General features: G+C 35.5%; 1 protein-coding gene across 2 annotated transcripts in view; it reads right to left on the bottom strand.

Annotated features, from left to right (window-relative positions):
- LOC125167404 (cadherin-10) overlaps positions 1–20,285 on the bottom strand; it is a 122,073-nt gene that overhangs the window by 21,935 nt on the left and 79,853 nt on the right. For both annotated transcript variants that reach the window (XM_047861504.1, XM_047861515.1), the window contains exons 5-7: positions 12,107–12,294; positions 9,881–10,134; positions 5,886–6,022 (exon numbers count right to left, since the gene is read on the bottom strand). In XM_047861504.1, the coding sequence (XP_047717460.1) occupies positions 5,886–6,022; positions 9,881–10,134; positions 12,107–12,294 (579 nt within the window). The remainder of the gene's footprint in view (positions 1–5,885; positions 6,023–9,880; positions 10,135–12,106; positions 12,295–20,285) is intronic.

The raw sequence follows: 20,285 nt of genomic DNA, 5'->3' as shown, positions 1-20,285 counted from the left end.
AAACAAAAACAAAAACCAAAAAAACAACAACAACAACAAAAAAAAACAAAGCTGGAGGCATCACAATTCTGGAATTCAAGCTATATTACAAAGCAATATTCATCCAGACAATAGGGTACTGGCACAAAAACAGATACATCAATCAATGGAACATAATAGAGAACCCAGAAATGGACCCACAAATATATGGCCAATTAATGAAAGAATATCCAATGGAAAAAAGACTGTCTCTTCAGCAAATGTTGTTGGGAAAACTGAATGGAAACATGTAGAAAAATGAACCTGGACCAATTTCTTTAACCATACACAGAAATAAACTCAAAATGGATGAAAGACCTAAACATAAGACAGGAAGCCATTAACATCCTAAAGGAGAAAACAGGCAACAACCTTTTTGACCTTGACTGCAGGAACTTCTTATTGGATATCTTCAGAGGCAAAGGAAACAAAAGCAAAAATGAACTATTGGACCTCATCAAGATAAAAAACTTCTGCATAGCAAATGAAACAATCAGCAAAACTAAATGGCAACTGACAGGATGGGAGAAGATATTTGCAAATGACATACCAAATAGAGGGTTAGTGTCCATAATCTTTAAAGAACTTATAAAACTCAAAAACCCAAAAACAAATAATCCAGTGAAGAAATGGGTAAAAGACATGAATAGATACTTTTCCAAAGAAAAAAAAAACATCCAGATGGCTAACAGACACATGAAAAAAATGCTCAACATCACTGATCATCAGTGAAATACAAACCAAAACCACAATGAGATACCACCTCACACCTGTCAGAATGGCTAACATTAACAACTCAGGCAACAACTGATGTTGGCAAGGATGCGGAGAAAGAGGATCTCTTTTGCACTGCTGGTGGGAATGCAAGCTGGTGCAGCCACTCTGGAAAACAGTATGAAGGTTCCTCAAAAAACCAAAAATAGAACTACCCTGCGACTCAGCAATTGCACTACTAGGCATCTATCCAAGGGATACAGGTGTGCTGTTTCGAAGGGGCACACGCAGCCCAATGTTTATAGCAGCAATATCGACAATAGCCAAAGTATGAAAAACTCCCAAATGTCAATCGACTGATGAATGAATAAAGAGATGGTATATGTAAACAATGGAATATTACTCACCCATCAAAAAGAATGGAATGTTACCATTTGTAACAACGTGAATGAAACTAGAGTGTATTATGCTTAGCAAAATAAGTCAGAGAAAGACAAATATCATATGACTTTACTCATATGTGGAATTTAAGATACAAACCAGATGAAATAAGGGAAGAGAAGCAAAATACTATAAAAACAGAAAGACAACCTGTAAGAGACTCTTAAATACAGAGAACAAACTGAGGGTTGATGGCGGGGTGTTGGGTGGGGGGATGGGCTAAATGGGTGATGTGCATTAAGGCAGATACTTGTTGGGATGAGTACTGGTGTTACATGGAAGTGATGCATCGCTAAATTCTATTCTGAAATCATTATTACACTATATGTTAATTAACTTCGATGTAAATTTAAAACTAATAGTAATGATAATAAGAATAATAAATAACAAATAAAAGCAAAGCAAAACAAAAAATAGCATATGAGGTGAGGGACAATAGCAATGTTATTAAATGGCCTTTACTCACAGGGTTTATGGATAGTATTATTTACCTTTGTGAAATTTATCTGACTTTCTATTTATCTCAATGATTTTCAAATACAAGAGTAAAAATTATTGTCATATCCAGATAGGGTGTATATTACTATTCAAAAGAATTTATTTATTCCCCTTTCTCTCCATGTAATTATGATGTTACTAAAATAATGAAATCAGCACTTTTAAAAATAATGCTTAAGAACTGATTACTCAGCAGGAACGTTTACAAGGTTAAAGTCATATGAAGGAAGCAAACAGAGTTCTAAATCTATTTGAAGTGTGTTTATCTGCCTTCCTTTTCTCGAGGGAAATTTAAAAGGCATCCTCTCTTTAACACTCTTTTCCAGTCTTACACTTTTTAAACCATATATATTCCATTCTCAGGTTCTGATCTCATATTTACTAATGTATTGCTACCTATTGTTCACTTCTTGTGTGTCAGGTGGTTATAGAGTTCAGACCCTGGGAACACAGCTGCTTTGATTCCCAGATTCACCACTTACTCACTGTGTGACTTTGGCCAATTTACTCCATCTCTTTAATGCCTCAATTTACTCAGTATAAATCAAAATAGAACTTCTAATCTATGGAGTTAATGCATGAAAACTATCCAAAAAAAAAAAAGGATTACTTTGTTGGTTAATTGCTCAATACATGTTGATTATTATTATTAAGATCATCTTTATTATCACCATCATACCTTTTTCATTTTCTTACATTCCTTGAGAGTTTATGCTATGTTACTCCACACAAAGCACTCACACAATAAAAATTTGTTAACTAGTTTTCCCACAGTTCATACAGGTCTGAAGAGGACCATGTGTGGGGAGAAGTGGAGAGAGGAGATAAAAAAAACAGTCCATTCCACTCTTTTCTTACCTCCCTTAGTCCTAAACAATTTGCAAATAGCCAGAGTTCACCTACAAAGTGTTCACCTGCAAATAATCCTCAATCTACCTAGAGTTATTTGTTGCTATGGGGAGTAGTGGGAAGGGATGATTCTTCCATCTTTTCTAGTATGTTCTTTTTCATATACTTAAATAGTAGACATAAGCAAAATATTTTTTCAATATAGAGTCCTGACAAAAATAACTCTTGCTGGTAGCAATTCACTTTCTAACTATGCTGCAGAAGCCAAGAGAGACAGAAAAGTTTCAGATCTAAACAACTGCATTGTTAGTCCTTTGCCTGACACCATATGAAGATTCTCCAGCTTCTTTACAAACAATTCCAGTCTCTTCAAATCAAAAGCTAAATCCACAGGGATAAATGTGCTTATAAAGCATCAGGCCCAGAGTCACCTATTCAAACAACAGTGCTTACACTAATCTTTTTACAGATAGATGTTGCAGCTTATGTACAAATAAAAACATAAAGCATTCCAAGAGTCATCATACAGAATGGTAGCTGGCATATGTTTACCACCTGGGTCTCTCTCTGAGTCATCCAGGCGCACTCCACTGTAGCAACAATGCATCAGCAATAAAGGATCTTAAAATGTGAGAGCATTCCTATGTATTCAACAGGCTTTTCCGTACCCAAGAAAAGGAAAGCTTAGATTGTTATCTAGAAATCCGAGGCTTTAGAAAGATGTATCTTTTCTACCTGCTTAGGGCAAGAATTTCTACTGTCAAGGAACCACGCATAGAAAATGGAGTTCTTTGGTCATGAACTTCGCTCTCCTGTTCTCAGAATGTATCGCGATGATTATAGCCAAATTTTCAGATGTGGGCAGAGGAACTCATTAGTGTCTACAACAGGTTTCTACAATCCAAGTGTGACCTTAATTTTAGGGTTTTTATTCTCCAAATGGCGTTTAAAAATGTTTTTTGAAGAAGAAAAAGGGAAGTTTTTTCACGATATAACGCACTAAATAATTACCTGGAGCAGTGCTTGCCATATGATGTGCTACACTGCTGTGGAATGTAGAATTAAACTGTTAGAGGCAGGGCCTGAAATCGCATTGGTAAGAAGACCATTTAAACATCATTCTGTCCTGCTTAGGGCTTGGTGTAATGCACACTTACCACAAACCCAGTGCTTAAAATCTAGGAAAAACAATTTCCTATATATGCTGTTTCCCTCTCTCCCTTATTCCTTTAATAGCCAGAACAGCATAATGGGCCCCTGACTGCTTGTGGCTTGGCAGGTAGGCATTTCCAGCAGCTACTCCATAAATTGATTTCACTTAAGGGCAAAAAATAGGCTTAGTTCTTAAAAAGAAGAACATAATTGGCTTTGCTTTTTACAGAATCGTAATTATTTCAACTAGCTTTAGAAGTTAAATTTCTCAAAGTATCTGAAATGGAAAATGCAATTCCTAACTCGTTAGGCTTGAATTAGGATCTTGAGTCAAGGAGAGAGCACAAACAATCATGATTCTGGAATGATCAGATTGGACCCTGTCAGACACATGGCAACATGGTAATATGGAGATAGGTAATGGAAGTAAAAGCTTTCCTGAACATAAAAACTCAAAAAAAAAAAAAAAAAATCTTCGGTTAGCCTTAAAAGGCACAACCATTTATATCACAATACAGAAAAACTGGGTCATTTGGATGGTGGAGTTAACCTGTATTTCAGAGCCAGATTTAAGGACAAAGCTAAGTCTACTATTTTATCTTGATTGAATTCATTGTTAATGATCTGTCCAGCCTAGTTCTGTCCTTCTGAGACTTTTGCCAATTTGGCCCCAAGGCTCTGCCTTCCAAATCCTGGAATGGTGGATTCAAATAACTTCACTTTGATATGTGTTTGTGGATTCAGCCTGGTATTTCAGATTTGGAATTTATAGGCTTAGTTTTTCCCCATCATTCAGTAACTAATTAATACTTCTTTTTAAAACAGTTAAAGAGTTGCTTTATCCATGTAAATCACATTACAGAAATTAGAAACCACGAATAAGTTTGCTTGAGTGGACAAAGCTGGCTTCATAGGCAATTGTACAGGGCCTTACTCTAAGAAGGGCCCCACACTTATTTTAAGGCTCTGTTGTTGCCATGTTAAACATCTTAATCATTTTTAACAACAGGTCTGACACTTTTATTTTATAATGGGCTCTGAAAATTATGTAGCAAGTCATTTGGATGGGCAAGAACCTTTGCAATTAGATACAGATATGATTTTGAATCCTGGCTCTCCCTGTTATTACTGGGATGAAATTTTGTAAATTAGGTATAGAATTAAATACTGGATCTAGAAACAGAATGACTAGTTTTAAATCTTAGTTTTACTACTTCTGGTATTAGGACTTTGGCAAGTTTCCAAAACCCTTGAAGCCTTAGTTCCTTCTCTGATACATAAAGTCAATAAAAATATGAGTAGGAGAAAATTAATATAAAATTCTTAGAATAATACCTGGCACAGAGTGCTTAATGTTAGCTATTATTATCAATATCTTGGTCTCCTCATCTGTAAGAAGGAAGTAATAATAATACCTACCTACATGTATGTTGTTAAATGATACACACCTGGGGTTCCTGGGTGGCTAAGTTGGTTAAGCTTCCGACTTTGGCTCAGGTCATGATCTCACGATTCATGGGTTCAAGTTCCATTTCAGGCTCTGTGCTGACAGCTCAGAGCCTGGAGCCTACTTCGGATTCTGTGCCTCCCTCTCTCTCTGCCCCTCCCCTGCTCATGCTCTCTCTTTCTCTCTCTCTCTGTCTCAAAAATAACTAAACATTGAAAAAAAAATTTAAATGGTACACACCCAATGTTCAGCATCAATTTTAATTTACAGTGTCCATGCAATAAATGTAATGCATTTATTTCTCCCCCAAAGAGGATATCTTTGGTGTCCAATTCTAGATAATTTTTATTAGTCAATATTAAATGTTGATTTGGGATACCTGTAGCGATGCCTCAGTATATATATAAATTATTGAAAAGAATTAAAGGTGTTAAGAAGCCTTTTAAAAACTTAGACTAAAATTACAATTCATGCATATAATGAGAGGGAATTATTTTTTTTTATGTTTATTTATTTTTGAGAGAGAGAATTAGTGGGGGAGGGGCAGAGAGAGAGGGAAACACAGAATCTGAAGCAGGCTCCAGGCTCCAAGCTGTCAGCACAGAGCTAGATGTGAGGCTCAAACCCACAAACTGTAAGATCATGACCTGAGCTGAAGTTGGACGCTTAACCAACTGAGCCACCCAGCCCCAGAAGGAATTATTTTTAAAATAAAATAAAACCTAAAACTATATGTTAAATATTATATACAAAAATGTCATCTTACTGATTTCAGCAGCTATAACAGTTAGATTGTGCCATTGAGATAGTTCACGGTCAAGTGGCTTTGAAGTATAAAGGGATCCATTTCCAGAATGTATGTTAAAGATCCTGTCAAGGTCAGTATGGCGATCCAAGGAAAATCTGAACAAAAAAAGCAAAGAAAAATACATGGCAGTATTATCGGTTTGTAGGAGAAAATGTTGTAATGTGAACACACAGTAACATATGATAAGTTCATACAAGTCCATAGTACTGATGTAGAACGTAGACTGTTTCATTGATTTATCTCACATACACTTGTGTGCATTGGTGCGCGCGCACACACACACACACACACACGACCCCATCTCCACCTCCCTCTTCTTCCGGAGGCAGGAGCTGCCACTTTGCTCCACATTCAAACGCTGGTCTTCTGAATATTTGTGTTATTAAATCACTACCTATTGCCATATTCAACTGAACGTGAAGTACTTTTCCTACAAGATAGTTGGGATTACAGGTGGTTACAATACCAGCTGACTTTAGCCAGAAGCTGCGAATTCTGTTAGGGAATTACAATAAGGATCTAATGCAAAAACAAGAAAGAAGGAAAGAAAGAAAGAAAGAAAGAAAGAAAGAAAGAAAGAAAGAAAGAAAGGAAGAAAGAAAAGAAAAAGAAAGCAAGAAAGCAAGAAAGCAAGAAAGAAAGAAAGAAAAAACATTCCCAGAAGCATAGTTTTTTTCTTAGTGATGAAATTGGAGACAATATTATTTTCATTAAAAGAGTAGGTTATCGTAACACCTGGGTGGCTCAGTTGGTTAAGCATCTGACTTCAGCTCAGGTCATGATCTTGCGGTTTATGGGTTCGAGCCCCGTATCAGGCTCTGTGCTGACAGCTCAGAGCCTGGAGCCTGCTTTGGATTCTGTGTCTCCTCTTTCTTTGCCCCTCCCCCACTCATGCTCTGTCTCTTTCCGTCTCAAAAACAAATAAACATTAAAAAAAATTTAAAAATAATAGGTTACCATTTTAGGATGATATTCAGTAACTTCATGGTATGATACCCATGAAGCTTCAGCTTGTTAACCACATGTATCATTAAAAAATGCATATATTTTGACAAGAGGTGTTTAAAAAAAAAGAAAATTTTGGGAAAGGAGTTTTCACACATTTGTACCAAATAAAGTCTTAGTATATGTATAAAAAACCAACTATGCTGCAAATTGATTAAAGGCATTGTGTTGGGAGTCATTCTAAAGCCTACTGCCAGGTTTATCAATCAGGTTGATATAGTTGGCATAAATCCCATTATTTAGGGGATTGTCAGGCAAGATTTAAGCTAGCTATACCCCTCATTGGTTCCTGCCAGTTCACAATGCTAGTGGCTTACACATGCCTTATAGTGCCTGAGTTAGCCAGCATAATCCTCAAGTTATATTTAATGCTCCGTGTTAAAAAAACAAAGCAAAATAAAGGTAACAAGTCCTAAAGTAACATTCAGTTTTGGCATATCTTTTCTTAAGCCACAGCTGTCATTTATTTTAATATTTTTATGAAACATTATTTTTAAATGGTGTTTTGTGAGTGATAATACAAAATGATTTTTGAAGTGCCATAAAACTCTTTTCTCTTTTGATGTTCCAAACTTGTATAATATTTCCAAAAATCCATTTAAATTTATAATCCTTATGCTGGGTTTTGAATAAACTGCATTAGAGGAATGACATATCTTGTCAATACAGCTAATGTGATTTTACTTTTGAGGATTGCTTATTTTAGATTTTTATTTTAAATCAGTTCTAAATGGAACAGGACAGTAATTAACAAATCTCCTCAATAAGCTCTAGCTCTCTCTATTATCAAAATGTGAATTCAGTTTTGCATGCAAACAACATGTCTTCCCAATCACACATTAATTTGTAAAACACTGAATCTCTGTATCTGGAAAAATCATGAATTCTGTCTCAAGTTGACAAAGTTCTTTTACTCTAAAAGACTCAACATACCTTCCATACAAAAGTGCCTGGACTACCCATCTCTGCCACTTACCACGTTGTATTTGGAATTCTCTGCAACATCAGCATGTGAGTTACATCTCAAACAGGAAATCAAAGATGACAAAATCAAGCATCATTCTTGACAGAGTAGGCACTCAATGAATATTATTTCTCTTACTGAATCTTCCTCCCTAACAGACTGAGAACTCCTTGAGAAATATGTTCATATCTGATGCGGGGATCCACAAGTATTTGTTAAACGAGAAAAAGAACAACTGACTTCTTTGACGTTCTGGCAAATAAGTTTTCTTATTTCTATAGAAATATGCCGTGAAGTTGCAATATGTAGATCAAAATTAAGCATTATTGTCCATGTCATATAATTTTATGTGTGTTTCATCTTCTTATAATTTGGTTTTAAAAATAATTAAAAATTTAGGAATTATGTAAGATTATGTTAAAGATACAGAGAGATCCTGGTTCTTTTTCAAACATGACATAATTATATTTCTGATTCTCTATTGGCAAATTCTGTCTGCTAATTTTCATTTTATTTTTTAAAATCATTTCCAGAACAAACATTTAAGTAAAGCCCTTTGATTATTATATTAACATCTACACTATATGACATAAACAATTTAAAATGTCCCCAGTCCTATCTATTCCATAAGTACATTGCATTAGTAAAACTATTATATTTCTGATTACACATATATATTTTTAAACTACATGGTCCATCAAGATTAATATCTCAAAATATTAAGTTGAATTTTCTATATCAAGTTAGCATTGATTCAATTATACAACAACCTTTATGCCATAGACTTTGTCATTAATAAGCAATAACGTCATTAATTGTATTGCAATGATACACATAAATGGAGTCGTTTCTTAGACTTGCATTCTGATTACATATTTTACTTTTGTTTCAAAAATCCATGGACATATTTTGACATATGATAACCATCAATCTATAAGAGGATGCAAAATCTATTTCATTGTCTGGAAAATATTTTACATTGCCACTTAACACCCCTGGATTTAAATTGAATTCTCCTTAGATATAATATATTTCTTTTGAAAAAGGCCACTTTGAAACCAGGAACACAGAACACAGGCTGTTAAAGTCAATGAAGAGCTAGGCCAAGAAAATGCTTGGACAGTATTTAATAGGTAAAATTAAGTATGTATATTGGCTATATAAAGCCTTCAAAGTTAAAAATATCCAAGAATGGATCCATTTCTTTTTTTTTTTTTTCAATGTTTATTTATTTTTGGGACAGAGAGAGACAGAGCATGAACGGGGGAGGGGCAGAGAGAGAGGGAGACACAGAATCGGAAACAGGCTCCAGGCTCTGAGCCATCAGCCCAGAGCCTGACGCGGGGCTCGAACTCATGGACCGTGTTTATCATATTTCATGTGTTTTTGGGCTGCCATAGAAAGCAGAGCAAAAATAAAAAGTGAAATTAAATTACTCTGATCTTTCTGGAATGCTCTATTTTCTTTACAAATACTTTTTGAAACAGCCAAAACAAAAACAAACAAAAACCTTCCCTTCTTTGATGGTAGGAGTACATGGGAGTCTCTAAAATGTATTTTCACTGAACTGTAACATTGTTGGAATCATATTCTTTTTAACTGTTACAACTCTCAACTTCTCATATCATTTAATAACTGAAAGCACAAAGTGATTCGGTTACATTGTAATAGCACAGCTGACACAGTGTCCTTTATCTGTACTGGGATCAGAAGAACAAATACCTTAAAAGATACAGGCAGATGATACAAGCTAGGTTTTAGGCTAAAAGGCATGATTTGAAGTGGAGAAAATTATAAAGCTGTGCACGCCATGCCCCAAAACATTCAGAGACAATTTCCTTTAAACACTTGTGCTCCTCAGATTGATGTACAACTTACAGACAGACTCATATATTTCAATGCATTAAATGCTATCAATAGAATGTCTTACTCTCTACATTTATTTCAATTCCCTTTCTTTCATCGGCAACATGGGCATAATTACCTAATGGGGCTAGAAGCGGAATCTGGGTCCCTTGCCATTACAGTACCAATGATCGTGCCCACTTCGATATCCTCATGAACTTCAAACAGGTAGGAGGATCTGCTAAAAACAGGAGGTTCATCCACATCTTCTACGGAGATTTTCACAATCGTTGTGTCTTTAAATGGTCCCAGGTAATAAAAACGTGGATCCACATGGGTATTTTCTGCTTCAACCTTCAGAGTGTAAAGTCTTCGGCTTTCATAGTCAAGTGGCTGTGTAAGTAAATCATCAAATTAGAATGAGGGAAATTGGATTATATGTTCCTTTCAAGTTACAGTGTGATTGTCAAAGCCTGGTTGAATTTTGTCAAGTTGTTTATTAACCGAAAATAATTAAAAGTAATAAAAATAGGGGCGCCTGGGTGGCTCAGTCGGTTGGGCGTCCGACTTCAGCTCAGGTCACAATCTCGCGGTCCTTGAGTTCGAGCCCCGCGTCAGGCTCTGTGCTGACAGCTCACAGCCTGGAGCCTGCTTCCGATTCTGTGTCTCCCTCTCTCTCTGCCCCTCCCCTGTTCATGCTCTGTCTCTCTCTCAAAAATAAATAAACGTTAAAAAAATAATTAAAAATAAAAGTAATAAAAATAATAATATACCTTTACATATCAGATAAGGTTCGATGATTACTTTTTATGCATTCAATGTGTAATACTTCAGAACATAGGAAAATTAGATTTTAAATATTGGAAATATTGAAAAGAACATTAAAACCTATGTTACAATGTGGTGACTCGTTACAAAAATTGGGCTGAGGGGCGCCCGGTGGCTCAGTCAGCTGGGCGTCCAACTTCAGCTCAGGTCATGATCTCGCAGTCCCTGAGTTCGAGCCCTGCCTCAGGCTCTGACAGCTCAGAGCCTAGAGCTTGCTTCAGATTCTGTGTCTCCCTCTCCCTGCCCCTCCCCCACTCAAGCTCTGTCTCTGTCTCTCTCAAAAATAAATAAACATTAAACATTTTTTTTAAATGGCTGGTAGATTGTGTCTGTGTTCATGTGTGCATGTGTGCATTACTGTTAAATGTCTGCAAGCAAAAAATTTAGTTATCTTTTTACATGTATGTCATGATATTTCCATTCAGTTTAATGGGCTCATGATACTACAATAAACTTTATGTAATTTTGAAGACTAATACAAAATTTTCAATAGTTGTATGAAACATTGAAGATCAGGAAAACCTGGAGTAAAGAGAAGAGAGAAAAATTCTGACAGCAAATTAGTAATTAGGTTATATTATGAATAAACAAAAAAAAACTGACTTAAATATTGATGTACTTTAACTGTAACAAGTGTGAAATCAAGCTCCTCCCTTCTTACCCCTCCAAAAGGTATGTTTTGTAAACAGAAAAAAAGACATTGTGGTTTGAGATTCCTTCAACCTTCCTCTTTTTATCTGATAAGCAGTAAATTCTATTTGCATTATTATTACTTGCCAGTCATGAAAAACAACAAAGAAGCTGCTTCCTCCTTTCCTGGTCACTGTCCATTTAAAAACATTTTGTTGTGTACCTTGGCCTTTGCAACAGAATCTCTGGATAGTTTTGATTCCTCAGTTCTTCAGTGGTTACTTAATGAAATAGAGTTTTCAGGACATTTCATTGGGATCTGTCACGGGGCCTTAATTTTTTTCTTATAATGATCATACTGACGCTACAGTGAAAAACCTAGTTACCTTTAAACTGAATCACTGAGCATATGTTAGCAGAAAAGTTTAATTTATGTAGCAGAAGGGAAAATGTGAACAATTAAATTATCTTGAAAATATGCTGTGTCTTTTTTATTAGCAGCTCTAATTATTGCTTCATACATCTGGATAGACGGCATGCTACTTTCTATGCCTCCAACTGTGATGATATGTTGCCATTATTAGCTATTAACTGCTTTTACTAAAAGAAAACAATGCTATTATGGGGGGGGGCTTTTATTAACATGGCTCAAAGATACAGTCATACATATATTAATTTGCCTTTTAAAGTTTGTAAAAACTCAGGTTTCGTGTTTCAGTCAACAAGAGCATTTGGTCAAAACGCCCAAGGAGATCTTTGGCTCTTGTCTCTCATGTTTGTGCATGATATAAATTACATTTGGCCATGATAGTGGCATCTCTTCATGGACAACGCATGAGTGGATGGCACATAACGGAAGCCTTATTTGCTAAATGGGAAGATGTTTATTTGTACTGATTATGGGCACCTTTTTCACTGTTATAATGCCTTCCTGTGTGTCCTTCTCAGTTATGATGTCAAACATATCAGTCCCGTCACCATCAATAATTCGGTATTCTACTTCTGCATTTTTCCCAGTGTCTGCATCAGTTGCTTTTACACTTCCAATGGCTGTGCCAACTGGCGAGGACTCAAGAACTCGAAGGTGGATGGTGTCTGGAAAAAAAAAAAAAGTATATATATATATATATATATGAAAGAGATTTTTTATTATAAGTCTTAAACTCTACACCATATGTTAACTGATTAAAAAGTTGAAGACACATAGTATGGATTAAGGTCTAGGAATGGAAAAAGAGGAATTTAGGCGCTTGTGTCTATGCATATAACAAACAGTGAGTGCTACCCTTTAATCATGTTAAGAACTGTTTTAAAAATAAGCACGTTGTCTTTTTTTGCATTTGCATAGATAACTAGAGATCAGCTTTGAGTGCAGATACGTACCTGTGTGTGTTTATATAATCACAACAAGTCTCAGAATATACAATGAATATTTATATTTAATTGTTTCCCCTTGGTTTTATTTAATTGTTAACTAACCTTAGTTTCTTTCAGCTGAAGGACAGAACATTACAAAATTCCATGAAATCAGCTTTAGTGGGGAGGAATCCCATTTCTAGAAATTTGTGACAGGAGAAACAAAGAATAGTCTGTGGCCCTTCACAGTCAATGTGAAGCACTCAATTCTGACAAATTCCCTCTATTCCAGAGCAAAACAAGAATTTAAGTCTCTGGTGCATCTAGATGTCATTCCAGTGGGAACAACTTCTACTGCTGATGAGATTTATGTGCATAAACATAAATCTCATAAATTTATGATCATAAATTATATATTACTGACAGACTAATTGACCTGAAGCCCTCTTCTGATTATAGCACCTTCATGCTCATAAACCTTAAGTAATTCTCCTTCATGTAGATAATAAAGCCCGGGCCTCTCAGCCAGTCATGCTCTTACCTGAGTATATTCTTTCCCAGTGTATTTTTCCTTTAGACACTTGTATGGAAGTTTTGCACCAAATTGGACTTTACAAAGTTTTCTTGTCAAAAGTTAATGTGCTACATCTCTCTCTCTCTCCGTTTTTCACATGCTATCTCCTTCACATAATTCTTCCCCCACTACTCTCTTCCAATCACAATGCAATTTATCAAATCTGAGAAAATGGCACTGTTACAGTGTTACAGTGAGTGTTTGGGGGCTGTGCTCCCCAAAATTCATATATTGAAGCCTGAACCCCCCATTCAGTACCATAGAATGTGACTGTATTAGGAGACAGGGTCTTTAAAGAGGTAATTAAGGCTAAATGGGATCATTAGGGTGGGCTCTAATCCCATATGGCTGGTGTCCTTCCAAAAGAGGAGATCGGGTCACAGGCACAGAGCAGAGACCATGTGAAGACACAGAGAAGACAGCCATCTAGAAGCCAAGCAGAGGCCTCAGAAGAAACCAACCCTGCTGATCTTTAACCTCCATCTTGGACTTTCAGCTTCCAAATCTGTGAGAAAACAAATTTCTGTTGTTTAAGCCACCCAATCTGTGGTGCCTTATTATGGCAGCCCTAACACAGGGACCTCTATCTGCTCCGTTTGGGAAGTCGTTTCCCAGGACTCAGCTTCTGCCACTCCCCAGTGAGTTTCAGCCTGTTCTTTTTTTTATATTTTGTAGTTTTTAATTTTTCTTTTACATTTTTCTCTGCATCTATTTTTGGTAACACTATTGAAAGCAACTCTCAACTCATTCCTTGGCTACTGTCCTGGCACTCTTTACCTTTGCTGTTTCTTCTCATATTTCCTGTCCCTGAGTATTCAGATGGCCCTCACTCACTTCCTTCGGATGATTGCTCAACTGTGACTCCCTCAGAAGCTTTCACCAATAACCGTATTGAAAATAGCCTTATCGGAAATACTACACCCAGTCATTCTTCATAGTACTTGCAACAGCTAATCATTGTATCATTTACTTATTTATTTTTATGTACCATGAAGAGGTAATGCGAAACAGGGACTTTGTATTTTTCCACCACTATTTTCTCACGCTCTTTCTTTGAATGCAGTGGCCACTATATACTTATTTGTGTATTAAATGAGAAACTTCCTAACTTGTCTACAAGCTCCTTTACTTGACTAAATTCAATAAAATCTCAGATGCTGTTATACACTGCAGTCATGTTATCCTTTTGAAAACAATAATGTTCTTTTGTGTGTGTTTCAAGCTTTTATTTATGAAAACAATAACCCTATTGATAATTACTCCGAGCTTCAAAATTCTTTGATTGGTCCCATTGAACTTAAAATAAAACATACATAAGCTGTCTCTCCATAAATTTGCTTCTCTGTCTTGTCATCCTTTCTCTTAATTAATACTCTCCACAGCACTGGTCTCTTTCAGGTTTAGACTTTTCCAGTATACTTTTCTTACTTCGATTTTCCACACAACTCTTTGCCTGGAAACCTCTAACTGTTCTTTTGAAAAATATCTGTTTCACCATCTTTCTATCACAGAACATCACTGACTCTAATCTATTTACTGCTACAACTTCCTTTAAAATATTAAATTTTACAGAAGCAGCATCTCAGTAAGTTGATTTATTATAGTGTAGCAGAGGCAGCTTTTCTAAAACACAAAAATAATATCACTGTTCTACTGAAAGCACTTATTATTGACATTAGGATATTTTTTTTTAATTTCATCATTTAGTTTATAATGTCGTTAAAAGCCACTTGCTGTTAAAATCTTCGGTATTGGGGCGCCTGGGTGGCGCAGTCGGTTAAGCGTCCGACTTCAGCCAGGTCACGATCTTGCGGTCCGTGAGTTCGAGCCCCGCATCAGGCTCTGGGCTGATGGCTCAGAGCCTGGAGCCTGTTTCCGATTCTGTGTCTCCCTCTCTCTCTGCCCCTCCCCCGTTCATGCTCTGTCTCTCTCTGTCCCAAAAATAAATAAAAACGTTGAAAAAAAATTTTTTTTTAATCTTTGGTATCATGATTATCTATTCTCAGATCTAGAGTATATGAGAAGTGTAGCCACATTAATGCTGTTTTCAATTAATGATCAGTTAACCAGACCAAGAATAGGGAATACATGGAATATTTTACAAAATAAATAAAAATAATATGAAAGATTTGATTGATATGTATATGAAACCTGCACATACCATCTAGAGAATACAGATTTTTTTAAGCTGGCATGAAGCACTGAATCTCAATTGATCAAGAATTAAATTATTAGACATGTTTGAATAAATTTTAATAAATCTGTATCAATTAAATTATCTGACCATCCTATAATTAAGACAGAAGTTAATACAAAAAAGAAAACTCCCAAATACTCATATTCTTAAAAATTTAAAAGAAAATTGAAAATAAATCCTATGTAACTGATGGTTCAAATAAGATACAAATATAGAGACCTAAAAATAATTGAAAAATCAGTGAAAAGAAATTGAAACATGGTACAGAGAAAATGATTCTACTTAGAGAAGGTAATTTTTTTTATGTTTATTTATTTATTTTGAATGAGAGAGAGTGTGTGAAGGGGAGGGGCAGAGAGAGAGGGAGAGCGAGAATCCCAAGCAGGCTCCACACTCAGGGCAGAGTCAGACATGGTTCAGTCTTATGAATCATGAGATCTTGACCTGAGCCAAAATCAAATGGTGGACACTTAACTGACTGAGCCACCCAGGTGCCCCTAGAGAAGGTAATTTATAACTCTGTGTGTTTTAATACAAAGAAAGACAATATGAAATTAATGAGCTAAGCATTAAACATAAGAACTTAGAAAAGACATAATAGCCATCAAAGAAAAATAAGGTAATAATTAAGATAAAAACAGGAAGTAATATCATTGAAAACTAGTGTAGAAAAAAGAGAATTAAAGTGCCCAAAGTTAGTTGTTTTAAAAGGTCCACAAAATAAATGTATAAGGCAAAATGGTTCATGAAAAGAGGAGATAGGGCAAAAAGTATTAAGAATGGTTTTAAAGAAATGCAACTACAGATAATGTAGTGATTTAGAAATTTAGAGAATATTATGAACACTTACATGTCAATAAAATTAAATATTTAGGTAAATTCCTAAAGATAATTAAAAATGTACAAAAGCTACTAAAGAGAAAATAAAATATGATTTAAAATATGATTTAATATATGATATAATATTTAAAATGATCTATCCTCCTAAATACTAACAGCTCAAATATTTTTTAATTCTTTTTTAAAATATTTTTCTAATTGTTTTTAATTTATTTTGAAAGAGGGGGGTGAGAGGGACAGAGAGAGGGAGAGAGAGAATCCCACACAGGCTCTACACTGTCAGCATAGAACCTGACGTGGGGCTTGATCTCACAAATCATGATATCATGACCTAAGCCGAAATCAAGAGTCAGATGCTCAACTGACTGAGCCATCCAGGTGCCCCAACAGGTCAAATATTTTTAAGGAACATTCACAAAACAGAAAATTCTTTATTTTCTGTTCTTATGTAAAGTCTTTTGGAGAAAAGAAAAATGAGGGTTCTTCCCCAACTCATTATAAGAACAATATAACCCTGATACTAACACCAGATAAGAGTCCAATGGTTATACAGTGTGGGTTAAAAGTCAAGATCCACTACACCTAATCGTATAATGTTTAGCAAGTTCATTTTTAATGTTTAATTCACCATCATTTACATTAAGTTTAGTTTTTGAGAAATGCTGTTTTAATCACTTTACTATTAACTAACTCCAGACTTTGGATTTCACCAGCTTTTCTATTAAAGTCTTTGCAGAGATCCTACTTTGCATTTAGTGGTCATGTTTTCTTACTCCCTCCAATCCGTGAGTGTCAGTCTTTCCTTGTCTTTGTGACCTTGACACTTTAAAAAACTACTGGTTACTCCGTAAAATGTCTTCCAATCTCGGTCTGTCTTATATTTTTTGGTGATTTCATTGAGGTTTTGCATATTTGTTAACAGAACACAGAAGTGATCTGTTCTCAGCATAGCATATAAAAGGAGGCATGTGATGTCAATGTCTTGATCCCTTGGTTAAGAAGGTATTTCTAACAGTCTCCTCCATTACTAGTCAGTAATTTTTAAAACAATTAATGCATGTTTTGGGAGATACACTTAAAGATTATGCAAATATTCTGTTTCTCCTCAAAAATCTGCCCACTAATTTTAACATTGATGAGTGATCTTACCTGTAATACTTACTATTGTGATTTTCTTATTTATTTATTTGTTTGTTTGCTTTTGAGAGAGAGAGAGAGAGAGAGAGAGAGAGAGCAGAGGAGGGGCAGAGGGAGAGGGAGAGAGAATCTTAAGCAGGCTCCACGCCCAGTGCAGAGCCCAAGATGGGACTCCATCTCACAACTATGAAATCATGACCTGAGTTAAAATCAAGAGTCAGACCCTTAACTGACGGAGCCACCCAAGTGCCCCAATACTGTGATTTTCTAGTGGTGATTTTCTATTTTCTTCATTATTTCCATATTTATTATTTGGAATTCTTCTCAAAGGAAAAGCTGCTCTTTCTCCCCATGTATTTCTGTTATTGTCTATTTTTATCAGCATAGACTGCAGGACACGCATTTTATAGTATGCATTATAATCCAATAATATCCTAGGTATTCTTTTGCACCAATTCTTACAGGTTTCGTCAGTGGGTGCTCCTTTAGGTTGTTCATGATGACTTTCAACATGCCTCTGCCACCTTTTAAAAATGTTTTACTTATTTAAGTAATCTCTACACCCAACATGGGCCTTGAACTCACGACCCCAAGATCAAGCATTGCATGCTCTATTGACTGAGCCAGCCAGGTGCCTGCACTATTTTTTTTTTTTTTTTTGAGTGCTTCCTGAATTTCTGGCATCACAAAATGTTACAGGTTCATCTTATGTTTCCCTGACCAAGCCTTAAATGAGCCATGTCTCAAAGTAAGTCCTAATTTCTTTTACTTTTTTTAAAAAAAAAATTAATGTTTACTCATTTTTGAGAGAGAGAAAGAGCATGAGTGGGGGAGGGACAGAGAGGAAGACAGAGAATCAGAAGCAAGGTCCAGGGTCCCAGCTGTCAGCACTGAGCCGGATGTGGGGCTTGAACTCACAAGCTGTGCGATCATGACCTGAGCTGAAGTTGGAGCTCAATCAACTGAGCCACCCAGGCGCCTCAGTCCTAGTTTCTTTAATGGAGATAGAACCATAATTTTAAATATAATGAGGTATTCAAAACTTATAATACATGAAATAACTCATTTCATAATGTGTAAATGTGTCAAAAAAGCCAGGAGAAAAGGAACTACTTGCCTTTAAAATAAGAAATCCAATTATATCTTTGATAAAAAGATATACGTAACAGGAATTTATTTTTTTAACTTGTTAACTGATATATATTTTTTTAATGTTTTATTTATTCTTGAGAGAGGGAGAGAGAGAGAGAGTCAGAGCATGAGCGAGGGAGGGGAAGACAGACAGCGGGACAAAGAATCCGAAACAGGCTCCAGGCTCTGAGCTGTCAGCACAGAGCCCAACGTGGGGCTTGAACCCACAAGCAGTGAGATCATGACCTAAGCTGAAGTCGGACACTCAACCAACTGAGCCACCCAGGGGCCCCTGATATTTGTTTTAAAAATAAAATATCTGTATCCTTCAAAATGAATTTAGAGTGCTCTAAGTTTATAATATTAGTGTTTTTAAAGTTTTTAAAGCCTAAAAGAAAATCTTGTGCTATAACAGAATAAAAATATTTCATAGAAACACCATAATATTAAAACTGATTACACAAATTTTTATGTATAAATTCACACTTATAAACTAACTGTACGTTTTTATTTTAATCATTGTCTCTGAAAAGGCCTAGAATTTTATTCCACTAGCATGAAACACAACCCTAATGCCCAAACACTGGTCACAAGTGTTTTCTATAATATAAACTAAATTTTCTTGGAGATTTGCTGTTGTAAGTCAGAGGAATGGAAAGTGAGATCAGGAATTCTTCAGACTGAAATTAAGTGAGATATCAAAGATTAATGGGATCATAGAAAAACACAAAAATCAACTTATTTCTACTGTCCATCATTTTGAAAACATGATCATTGATAATACAATAATAATTTAGTTGACTGAAAATCATTGAAACAGGCTTCTGGCAATGAAGCTAGATAATTCAGTTTAACTGGAAAACAATATTTGTGGATCATAAATTGAGATAGAAATATACACTTGAAGGTTTTAAAAAAGGACAAGCACCAAGTTGACAGAAAATGAGAACCTACAAAAGTAAGTAGAAAACTGAAATCCCCTTTTGGCCTGAGGATATTTACCATCTCTACAAAATTGATCATTATTTTTATGGCCTCTTCAAGCAAGAAGGACATATAGCAAACTCCACGTAATCCACAGATAGGTTATGCAACAACAAATTGTCTCCACAATTAACTAGGATTAGTGTTTTGCAGGAAAACGTGACCTAAAAACAAACCACCTTTCACAACATTTTACATTCCTAGTGTGGGTTCATAAGATCCTGAAGAACTATATTTTTTACAGACATAAGCAGCTTTAACCGCTGGAAGAGAAAGATGACACTGTAGCATACATCAACACAAAGGTAAAGGATTATAAGTCAGTCTACAGTTACTCCAGGGAGAATCTGTGTATGGATAAGAAAACCACTGAAATTATGCTACCTGGGGGGATCCTTCTTCTTCACTGCCTCTTGCCATACCTTTCTTTTTCAAGCGCTTTTTACAAGAGCGAGAGACATTACCAGCCCTGGAAAGATATATTATAGCTGAATAAAAATACAGTTGTAAATATTTGACTCATAAAGTCACAAAAGAAGGAAAATGATGGAGTATATCACAAGATATAGAACAACATATCAAATGCCTGGTGAGATAGAAACACACATACATATAAGTACATGTGTATATAAATACATATACGTATGTATATAGATCCATATGTATTTGTATGTACTTATATGCATATACATTCTTAGGAAACAAATAGTTCTTTAATATTTTAATGGAATATATCGTCAACAATCTTTATAAATAAGCTATGAAATTTCCTAATGAAGGTTAATTCAGCTCTGTCAGAGTATTACAGGGATCTCTGCCTTATGACTTCTTTGAATTAACATCATAAGTTTCCTCCCCTTTTCCTTC

This window comes from Prionailurus viverrinus, chromosome A1 (assembly GCF_022837055.1).
Source record: "Prionailurus viverrinus isolate Anna chromosome A1, UM_Priviv_1.0, whole genome shotgun sequence".
Classification (NCBI taxonomy): Eukaryota; Metazoa; Chordata; class Mammalia; order Carnivora; family Felidae; genus Prionailurus; species Prionailurus viverrinus.
The sequence above is the reverse complement of the archived record's forward strand: the minus strand, read 5'-3'. Positions and strand labels throughout refer to the sequence as shown.